The sequence below is a fragment of the Vulpes lagopus genome, chromosome 6 (genome assembly GCF_018345385.1).
Source record: "Vulpes lagopus strain Blue_001 chromosome 6, ASM1834538v1, whole genome shotgun sequence".
NCBI classification, from domain to species: Eukaryota; Metazoa; Chordata; class Mammalia; order Carnivora; family Canidae; genus Vulpes; species Vulpes lagopus.
Window position 1 is genome coordinate 133,471,713 of NC_054829.1, and position 12,008 is coordinate 133,483,720.

Consider the following 12,008-nt stretch of genomic DNA (forward strand, 5'->3'; position numbering starts at 1 on the left):
GAGCCTGCTTTTCCCCTCTCCCCTGGGCCTGCAGCTCCCCTGGCTGGTGTCCTCTCTCTTTCTGTCAAATAAATAAATAAAATCTTATAAAAAAAATGGAAATAAAGAGCATTAACTATGTCTGAAAATGTATGATGATATATGGCCATATCGCAGGGATAACAGATGTATTTCTCCATTACCCATTGTTGATCTTTATCTATGATAATTTTCACTATCTTACTATGAAAATGATAGCAGTTGCTATAGACTTGTCAATTTTAAAGAAAACTGAAAAATGAAGTAAGGGTCTGTTAAATAAATGGAGCCTCAGATTAGTCTTATTTTGTGTACTAATAAAACATATAGGGGAGGAGTCGATACATTTTTCTTTCAAGAGGAAAAAGTCTCTGGAAAAAATTTTCCCATAAATTTATATATGGATTAATGCAATGGTTAAAGGCAAGGAATTTAACAATCTCTTGGCTTTGAACCCTCTTCTCTCTAATTCTTGCTCACCAGACGCTTGGCAGTGTCCAAGCACCAGGCCTGATCCTATTACCCTGCAGGTAGGGAGCGAGGGGCCTGGATCTCACTAGATCAATATCTCTTCTATCCCACAATTGTCCTGCTCTGACCTTGGCATTCCAGCCCTCCGGCAAGCTGTCCCTCACTAGTTGGCCATTGCCTCTGAAGCTTTTTTTACTACAAGACCAGATACACTCCTAACTTGGTTTCAACCCTGATCAAACCAGCAGCCCAACTCATTACCTTTGAACCCCGGAGTCCCATTCTTATGACCCTATTCCCTGCTACCTAAATATTTACTATAACTAGGCCCTCCTGCTTAGAAAGTCACCTGAGTCTTATGGACGCTGCAAATAAGTATCCACATCCTAAGGCCCTTTGGATACACCGAGGCCTTCGCTGACCTCTATATCTCAAATACCCTCCGTCCCCGCAAGTCAATTACCTGTCCCCTAAGCAGGTTCTATATGGTTGTTCTGTTTACTACCTACGTAGAACTTAACACCACCTGAAATTATTTACTTACAAGTTTTCTATGCTCCCAACACAATTCGTAAGAAAGAATGATTCAAATTGTTAGAGATTTCGCTCCAGCATCCATGTCTTTACTTTCCTGTCATAATTGACACGGAGGCTTCTGACATGCCTGAAATATGTCTTTCAATGTACCCTCTATCTGGGCATTGGCTTCCATTAGTATCAGCCATCAAGGTACAAATTACTTTAAGAATATAACCTCACAGCGTCAGAGAAAGAACAAGGACAACACGCGCACGGACACGCACACGCACGTCACACATGCCATCTCTCCTTTCTGTCTTAATATACATTAACGCCTATTTGGATTTGGATATATGATATGTAGTATCCACATAAAATGTGAAAACATACTCATAAGTATTCTGTTGACTTTGGAGTTAGTAAATGGATGAGCACTGGGTGTTATTCTGTATGTTGGCAAATTGAACACCAATAAAAAAATAAATTTTTATTTAAAAAAATAAAAAATAAATAAATGGAGATATATAAAAGTAAATATTGGGATCCCTGGGTGGTGCAGCGGTTTAGCGCCTGCCTTTGGCCCAGGGCACGATCCTGGAGACCCGGGATCGAGTCCCACGTCGGGCTCCCGGTGCATGGAGCCTGCTTCTCCCTCTGCCTGTGTCTCTGCCTCTCTCTCTCTCTCTCTCTCTGTCTCTGTAACTATCATAAATAAATTTAAAAAAAAATTTTGAAAAAAGATGGAGTTTAAAAAAATCACTATCTTTAAAAAATAAATAAATAAAAGTAAATATTATAAGCATAATTGAGAGGATAAACTTAAATAGTCTATAGAAAGTTCTATCTTTGCCAAGATTAGTTTTCTCTATATATTTTCCTCAATAGCGTCAAAAGAAATGCACCCAGCTTTAGGAAATGACCTCTCTTCTTTTTTCTAAAGATTTATTTATTTATTTGAGAGAGAGAGAGAGAGAGGGAGAGAGAGAGGGAAGTGGGAGGGGCAGAGAGGAAGACAAGCGAACTCTCCACTGAGCAAGAGCCCCTAAGCAGCGTTCTATCCCTGGGCCCTGAGATCATGACCTGAGCTGAAATCAAGAGTTAGATGCTTAATCGATCGAGCCACCCAGGTGTCCCATGATTTCTCTTCTTAAATGCTGAGTTTGTTAAAACAGGAACAATTTTATTAAACTGTAAGAAAAATCTGTGTTCTCTTGGGTTTTCAATTATATCTCATAAAAAAAGGGTAAATACATAAAAATAATATACGTATTATATCTCATACATAAAAAGGGTAGCAACACATTTAAATGAAACAGAGGAAAAATGTGAAAGCAGAGTTGCAGATGTAAGAGTGAGTTACATAATTCAGTAAACCACTAGAAATATGGCTGACAGTGGACCTGAGATACTCACTTGTTATTCAGATAAATGCTGAACTTGACCTATTAAGACATTTTTAACCAATTAGCTTGCTCAACTGACTATCTCCTACCTCAGTTACTCGAATAAGGGTGTAGCAGAGCAACTTCAGCCATCACTTCAGATAGATTTCACAATGACTTACAACAAGATAGAAACAAATCCTCAATGGAAAGTAACTTATACAAAGCAATATGAGAAAATTAGGGTATCTGTTTAAAAGCAAGGCCATTGAAATTCTCAATTTATTTGAATATTTTGGCAAAGAATCAGGAATCAAATATCAAAAATTTAGTTGAAAACTTAGGTGGAAAAGAAGCCTCCTACTTTGTTTCATTCTTTTTTCGAATAATTTTTTATATTAAGATGCTTTGCATTTTTGATTAAATAAATATGCATTTATAATAATGATAAAAATATTTAGGAAACTAGTATTCTCTCATTATTAGTTATGAAGTTAACTAGTTAGCAGGTGAGGTCTTAAATAATTTGTGGGATTAAGAAACCTCAAAAAAGTACCAGAAATATAATGGTGGAACCTACATAGATTCAATTGTAATGTTCTTGAAAAAGAAGTCTTAAAAAGGCTTTTTTTTTTTTTTCTCAAGAAATACGACAATTGAGGATTTTAAAGTTCTCAGAAGCATAACAAACAGTTTGGGGAATATATCTTCCAGGATCAACAGCACGATTTCTAGAGAATCTAAATAACTTTGTTTACTTGTAAGGCATTTTTTTGCCACATGATAAGATAAAATTATCTGTTGTTAAGAATTCTGGTGGGTTTTTTTGAATAAATATGAGAAAAGAAAATTGATGTGTTTTTTTTATGGGAGGGATATTATTATGAATAAATTCTCACAGCTGCTCGTCTCTTAGATCTATGATTCAAAGCCAGAAATGTAAGTGACAACAGCACTGCTACTGAATTTGACTGGGCTTTCAAAACAAAAAATGTAGCTAGGTCTTTGAACAAGATGGATAATTTTATCTGAAAAAGAAGATATGTATTTGGCCCAGGCACCCTGTCTCTTGAAAGTTGGCCTCCATGTTCGACTAACAGCCTTTCCTCCAATTGTCTCTGCCTCCTTCACATTTTACCTTGTTCTCCAGGATGCAAATAAGGCCTTATCTGTGTTTTGAAATACATCAAGTTACTCCAACAAGTATTCATTCTTTGAAATCCTAGTAAAAAAAGTAAAAAAAAAAAATTCTCTTAAAAGTGAAAGATGAATAGATAAAGGCTCAAGTAGCAAGAGTTACAGTGAGTCAAGAGGCACCAAGGCTTCTTTTGCTACTCACTCCCTTTCTGAAACAAGTTCTTTCTGTATCTGCTACCATCTGAGAACTCTCTAGAAAAAAAAAAAAAAAGGTACAGTTTTTTGGTGTTAACACAGAAGTTGCTTGAGTTTTCACATTTCTATTTCTCAATACCTGGGCAAATAAAAAAATCTCGGATCCTTAACTTACAGCACCTTTTAGCTATACTTGTAACAAAAATAAAATGTTTAAAAATGAATTATACCCAAATCTAGAACATTGACAACACTAAGTGCTGATGGGGATGTAAAACAACAGGAACTCTCATGCATTGCTGGTGGGAACACACAATAATGGTGCAGCCACTTTGCAAGACAGTTTAGCAATTTCTTACCAAAACTAAGCATACTCTTACCATATAACAATGTGCTCCCTGGTATTTACCTAAAGATGTTTAAAATGTATGTCTATGCAAAAACTTTCACACAGCTTTATCCATAATTTCCCAAATTTGGAACCAAGATATCATTTAGGTTTTGTATCTTTGTAACCAAGATATCATTTAGGAGGTGAGTGGACAAATAAATTCTGCTATATCCAAACATTGGAATATTAATCAATGCTAAAAAAAGAAAAGCTATCAAGCCATGAAAAGACATAGAGGAAACTTAAATGCACATAACTGAAATAAACGAATCTCAGAGGGTTACATACTGTATGATTCTAACTATACGGCATTCTGGAAAAGACAAAACGTCTTTTTTGACGTTTCAGATCTAAGACTAGATCTGATCAGATCAGATCTAAGACTGATAAGTAAAATAGTATCAGTAGTTCCCAAGGGTTAGGAGAGAGAGGAATGAATAGGCCAAGCACAGAGGATTTTTAGGACAATGAAGATACTCTGCATGATACTTTAATGATGAATATATGTCATTATACATTACCCAAATCCATATAATGCACAACACCAAGAATGAACCCAAATGTAAACTATGGACTTAGAGCGACGATATGTCATCATTAACTGTAACAAATGTACCAGTCTGACAGGGGATACAGAAAATGGGGAAGCTATGCATTTATGGGGCCAGAGGGTATATGGGAAATCTCTGTACTTTCTGTTCAGTTTTGCTGGGAACCTAAAACTGCTCTAAAAATAAACTCTTAGAAGACACAAACAAAACAAAAAAGTATATATAGTTATTATCTCAGTAAGTTACACTTCAAAATGTAATTTTTTGAGCAAAGACTATAAATTTGACATCTATTTTGTTATAAAATGGAAATGTATATTTATGGAATAATTGAAACTTCAAACCACTGAAAACTACTATAGGTAGTAAAGGTATATATTTCAATTTGCCCATAACTTTCTTTTTAAAGATTTTATTTATTTATTCATGAGAGACAGAGAGAGAGAGAGAGAGACAGAGAGAGAGAGAGAGGCAGAGATACAGGCAGAGGGAGCAGCAGGCTCCATGCAGGGAGCCCGACATGGGACTCGATCCCGGGACCCCGGGGTCACACCCCGGGCCAAAGGCGGCGCTAAACCACTGGGCCACTCAGGCCACCCCTGCCCATAACTATATAAAACATGTATATCAATATTTAAAGACTTAGGTATCTGGTCTCTGTATATGAAATCGAATTCCTATATGTATGATTCTATGAAACCTCATTGCAAGTTAAATGTGAAGATATTGGTGAGCTTTCAAAACATTTTAGAACCATAAGAGGAAAAAAAAGTCTCTAAATGGTTCGCAGGAACCATATTTTTGCCCTCTTTCCATACCATCTTGCAGCTAATTTCCTAATGACATTGTGCAGTCACACCAAATTCAGACACAAAGCCGGTGCCACTGACTGGCTCAGCAGTAATCAGCCCCAGAGCACACGTTTTCGTTCGGCCTCGGACAAAGCTATAAATCTCTACACGCAACAGATCTTTAAAGTTCCTTAAGCAAGTCAAAGTTTAGAATCATAGCTACATTCTCAAATACTAAGGATCTGTCCTGAAAATCAAGATGGAAGAGAAAGGGGATTTTTGAGTGTGTGACGTTGAAAAGAAGCTGGAGCTTTTTAAGTGGCTAAAAGGAAAACCTACAGGAGTCCAGGGCTCAGCTCAAGGCGCAGACGGCACGGGGATGTCGAGAAATGCCCATTGGCCGCGGAGCCCAGGCACTGGGTCAGGTGCTGGGCACCAGGATGGCAGTCAGCTGCTGGTGGAGGGCTCAGAGTCTTTACTTACAAATTGGGGAAATTAACACCACATAGAATGATTTTCTTTTCCTCTCAGTTTTGTTATTATTTTTTTTCAAATTGAAGTATAATGAACACAGGCTGTAGTAGTCACAGTACACAATATAATGACTCAACAATTTCATATCATTTCTCAGGGCTCATCATAATAAGTCTACCCTTAATCTCCTCTATTTTACCCATCCTGCCACTGACCTCAAAGTCATACCCTAAAGAATGAAAGTGTCTTATAGAACAATATTCATAAAAGTCTTTAAATTATACAATGACAGAAGCAATGATATAAGGATATAGGCCACCTAAGATTGTAAACTATGTATCCAAGTTACTACTATATTTATCAGTACAAATAAGATGGAATTCCTTACCGAGGATGAATTCCAACTGTGGTTCATTTGGAGTCTTCTGAATACCTATAAATAATGAGTAAGATTTCAGATTAAGGATATTTAACTCAGGACCAAAAATATGTCAACACATACTGCTATGTTTCACCCTGACCAGAACACATAAATATATTATTTGGCATAAAGAATTCACTCAGTTAATTGTCCAGACTTATAAGCAGGTGGTTCTCAGGGAGGACATAATATTTGTAGCAGAACTAACTGTGACTAAAGTTTTGATGGATCTATTTAACTCTCTGGCTATAAAGAAACCGAAAAAAAAATTGTTTTTTTTTTTCAGCTTTGACAAATTTAAGACATATTTTTCAATTGTTAGTTTCTTTTAGATGCATGTAGACAGAGGCAAAATCCTAAAAAAAAGAGGACCTCACAAAAGTACTCTCTTATATAGGTTTTTCTCTCAAACCACTGCAACCTGTTGTAAATAGCAAATTATTAATTAAAGAGGCATCCTTAGTAAGGTGATGAAGGACATTATGGTGGTGGTTATTCCGTCAAGTTGTTGATAACTCACAAAATTCTTCTGGTAATTCTGATAATTCTTCTTTCTATATGTTTTTTTTCTTGATTTTTAAGAAATCTAATAACATGGCTAAATGAGTTGGAGTGGAGGGCAGGTCTGAGACCAAAGGTAAGGACATGGGAACACGCGGTACTTAGAAGGTGGCAAGGTCAGGCTGTGGCAAGTGATAATGCGGAGCAACATGATACCACGGATACCAGAGCTCGGGGGCTTCCCAAACAAAGGTGCACGAGGACCTGGATGCCACTTATGATAATTCATGGTTGGCCAAAGAAACAAAACTAAAATTAATGTGAAAGCAAGCCATTTGATGATAAACGTTAGAAGTCACCAAAATCATTCTCTGGTTTATTTCTACTGGTACATTTACTTTATACAATTTAAATGTACTAATACCTTGTTGTTAGAAGCAGCTCGTTGCATAAAATCATCTATTTACAGGGTGAACGTTTTTTGCATGGTAACCATTTATTTTTTTCTCCTGCTGACATTTAACATTACCATGGTTAAAAATTTTAGACTTTCCAGGAGAGATGAGAGTGATAATCATTAGGCAGATCTCTGTTCATTTCAGAAAGTGTAGATTTTTTTTAAAGTTATTAACAACTTCTGTAAGCTCTGACAACCAAATTTCTTAGAAAACTCATCCAACTAATACCGTTTTCTAAAGATTATTTTTATAATGTAAATTAAAGGAAAAGTTTGGCATTATGTCTGACAGTATTAAAAAAAATTGCCAGAAGAAAAAAAAAAAGAAAAAAAAAGGAAAAAAAAAAAAGAAAAAAGAAAAAGAAAAAAAATAGAAAAAGAAAAAGAAAAAAGAAAAAGAAAAAAAAATTGCCAACAGGAATCTTCTGGAAAGAAAAGACACAATTCACACTAAACAATAAGACCTAAACTCGAGAGGTTTTTGTTTGTTTGTTTGTTTTGTTTTTTTTTTCAAGATTCTGTTTATCTATTCATGAGACACAGAGAAAGGAAGTGACACAGGAGAGGGAGACGCAGGCTCCATGCAGGGCCGGATCCAGGGCCGGTGATCATGACCTGAGCGGAAAGCAGACCCTTAAGTCACGAGCCACCCAGATGTCCCCCATAAAAACCAATTCTAATGCCCGAACGCAAATCTCGGCAGCTCTCCGAGCTTGCTCTATTCCTGTGACTCGGCGCTCTCACGTATAGACGTGGCAATCTACGGGTCTACGGGAGCTGTTGTGCCCTAGTGCTTTCACCTTACATGCTTTTGATTTTAAAGAGAACATTTCTATGTTCAAAAAGACAATTCCACATGAGATTATATAAATGCTAAATAGAAGGTGTACCTAAAAAGTATTAGTGTCTTATTACATATTTAAGGACTTTGAATCTACTATTTGATATTTAACCACTTCCTATCTCACTCAAGGTAAAAGGTGAGAAGCACACCGTAAAGTCACTATAACAAAATAGTGCAAACCAAAGTTAATTTCATGCCGTTTGTTTCTGTGATTACACATGCATGCGTGTTTACTCAACCTAATTTGCATTTTCAGAGAGTTACAGAGAGAGGAACACATACTTGTGAACTGGAAGTCCCCAGTATCATTTGCCTGGGGTGTGGGAAGAAAGTGCTGGCCTTCTTCTGATGCTCCTTCCTCTTTGATTTCCATGATCAACTTTCACAGTTGTTTAATCTTCCAAATTTTCGTGTCTAAATGTCACTGACGATGATTCCTGGCTTAACGTATCTTCACACTAAAGGCCTATATCCCACGCTGAAATCCTGCATTTAGGAAATAGCAACAGCAAACATCTTAGTTACTTCAGAGCTCAGTATAAAGCTAAGAATTAAAGACAGGTAGAAACTGCAAATTCCTTCCTGCCTATCTCACTCTTATTTTCAAGGTTAACCCCCCCAGTTAATATGCCATACACTCTAAGTTAAATGGGTATTCTCTATGCAATTATTTTATTAATTATTCTAAACGAACTAGGGGTGGGGGAAGGGGAAGTGGGCGGGGGGTGGGGGTGACTGGGTGGTGGGCACTGAGGTGGGCACTTGACGGGGTGAGCACTGGGTGTTATTCTGTATGTTGACAAATTGAACACCAATAAAAATAAATTTATTAAAAAACAAATCCTGAAAGGTGTATACTTTCTCTTCTAGTTTATTCTGTAAAACAGTAGATAACAATAGGGTCTGCTAACTTAAGGTGCATCTAATTTAGAAGCAAGAGCAGACAGCATCTTGTCAAGGCATGAGCATGTTTTACCAAGGTGGATATTATTATTATTCCTTCCATTAGAACTACCCGTTAAGCTCATCTCTCCATCCATCCTTATTAGAACATTATTCATGAGCACGTAAGGATAATTTGACATGATACTCTTCTTCCAATACGAGCCAACAAGTTGTACAAGAGAGTTTCCAACCTCATCATTATCCATAGAGTCTCTTGCTTCTCTGCCTGACAAAGTTTTAATTGGTTAATGATCAGGGTGTATGGTGAAAAGAATAAATAATAATTCTAGAAAGCTAAAGCTCAAGGGGGTGGGGAATGAAAGTAACAGTAAAATGATGAAAATCAGCATGGGGGAAAGAAAGCCTCTCCAGGAATTTAATACCCTATGCAGACAACCTCAAATAGTTTCAAATTCATTTTAATATTTAGCCTGATATATATGACCAAGAATGAATTAGAAAAAAAAATCAATGTTGTTTTAAATCAAGTTACCACCTGAATTAAAATGTATAATAAATCTTTAAATGTCTGCTCAATGTTGTTTAAAGAGATAGTGATAATCAAATTCGGTTTGGAATAATGATTTGGTCTCCAACTTCACTAATCCACAGCCGTAGTCTTTGTTGTTTTAACAAAGGAGCTTTGTTATTCAGCTCTGCTTTCTAAAGATCATCTCACAAAAATTAAATCCAGAAAGCATCTTGAATTTTTGGGCAGTATTATAATAAAGTTGCAGATAAATACACATTGGCTTTTCAGGACACAACCAGGAATAAAGGCCTGGGGTAAAGGGCCATTGTGCTATCAATTAGACCAAATCCATCATTTTGAAAATTATATTCTGCATTAAAATAATGTTTTCCATTTTTTTGCAAGTTTTTTTCTGATGAGGACAGACACATATTCATGGAACTGTATTCTATCAAGAACCTATGACAAATTCATTAGCATTAGTGGGGTAACATCTATGAAAGACCGTCATGCATATGGGACTTGGATACAAGGACTTTGTTAACTTCCCTATACTTCTTTACCAAAAACCCAACCCTTAATTTTGATTGGTTACCTTAAAAGTTGAAAAAGAGACCTGAATAAGACAATATGGATAAATCCTTAAGTCCTAGCAAAACAACAGCTCAACACACTACAGTGAAAAATTAATAAAATAAATGTCAACTCTGTGTGTACATGAGTGTTCACTTTTGGGCAACTGGAAAGGACTGAAGAAGCCTACAAACACTAACATGGTGCCATTTTAGGCATATTTCATCATTTAAAACTGAAAACTTCAAATTCACAAAGAATGAAGCCAAATACATAAGACATGGATCATATGACAACCTGTTATGATTCTGTTCATTTTCATTCTACTTTTGTTGCATTTGAGGAAAATTTTCATATTTGACAACTATTAACAAGGCACATTCCTCAGAATGAATCAGTTATATTACTAGAAAAACTCTAGAAGACCACTGCATTTTCTAGGTGGTAAATATAGCATCTACCTATGATTAAGTACCATAGTTCCCTTTCTCTATTTAAAAATTTTTTGTTTGGAGATCATGCACAAGAATAGATTTAAATTTTTATATACAACAAATATATTTTAAAAACTCTGGCACAGACACTAAACTTAATTCTCAGAGCACAAAGAAGCCACATTAAATATACCTATTGTATATTGATCACATTTTATTTTTTAGAAAGTTTACTGGCTGTCAAAGTAGAGAATGTACTAAAATGTGGCAACTTATAAAGGAAACCAAGTTGCATAAAGGTCATTTTAATATTCTAGGAAAATGAAATAATAAAGAAGTTCTAGGTCAAAACAGAAACAGATGACTAGAGTAAAGCATCTGGATTCCAAAGAAAATTATTAAATAGGGTAAAGGGCTATTTATTAAATAAAATTACCTAGCCCTAGTAATGGAATTAGATGCAATTTAGAATTGAGATGATGAAAGACAGGAATTTCAGATGAAAACCAGTAAATTATGGACCACTAAATTGTCTGGAGTATAAAGAGGAGGGATTTTAGTCAAGGATGATGAGTTCAGTTCTAACCACATTGTTTTTGGAAAAGAGTTGAACATATGGGTCTAGATTTCAGGAGAGATCTTTAACATCTTTAAAAATAAATAAGTAAGTAAGTAAATAAATAAATAGTTAGTTAGTTAGTTAGTTAGTTAGTTAGTTAGTTAGTTCTGGGATAATTGGATAGTCACATGCAAAAGAATGAAACTTGGGGTGCCTGGATAGCTCAGTCAGTGAAGCATCTGACTCTTGGATTTGGCTCAGCTCCTGATCTCATGGTTTGTGAGATCAAGCCCCACAGTGGGCTCCATACTCAGTGGGAGTCTGCTTGGATATTCTTTTCCTCTGCCCCTTCCCCCACTCTCTCTCTCAAATAAATAAATATTTTTAAAAATGAATGAAACATCCATTATTTTACATCACTCACAAAATTTAACTTAAAATGGACTAAAGACTTTAATGTAAAAAACCATGGAACTCCCAAAAGAATATATAGGAATAAAGCTCCTTGACATAGGTCCTGGTAATGGAATTTTGGACATGACACCTAAAGCATAAGCAACAAAAGCAGAAATAAATGAGTGGGACTCCATAAAAGTAAAAAGCCTCTGCACAGTGGAAGAAACCATCAACCAAGTGAAAAGATAGCTTGTGGAATAGGAAAAAAATATTTGTGAACCAATTATCTAATAAGGGTTTAATATCCAAAAATATATAAAAAGCCTATACAATTCAACAGCAAAAAATGATAATAACCCAATTTAAAGATGGTCAAAGGATCTGAATAGATATTTCTCCAAAGAAGATATATAAAAGGCCAATAGGTAAATGAAAAGATGCTTAACATCACTAGAGAAATGCAATTTTAAGTCACAA

At 35.8% G+C, this 12,008-nt stretch overlaps 1 protein-coding gene across 5 annotated transcripts in view; it reads right to left on the reverse strand.

The window, feature by feature from the left end:
* INPP4B (inositol polyphosphate-4-phosphatase type II B) overlaps positions 1 to 12,008 on the reverse strand; it is a 707,856-nt gene that overhangs the window by 334,664 nt on the left and 361,184 nt on the right. For all 5 annotated transcript variants that reach the window (XM_041758016.1, XM_041758014.1, XM_041758011.1 and 2 more), the window contains 2 exons: positions 8,435 to 8,638; positions 6,318 to 6,362 (listed from right to left, as the gene is read on the reverse strand). In XM_041758016.1, the coding sequence (XP_041613950.1) occupies positions 6,318 to 6,362; positions 8,435 to 8,525 (136 nt within the window). In that variant the 5' untranslated portion in view covers positions 8,526 to 8,638. The remainder of the gene's footprint in view (positions 1 to 6,317; positions 6,363 to 8,434; positions 8,639 to 12,008) is intronic.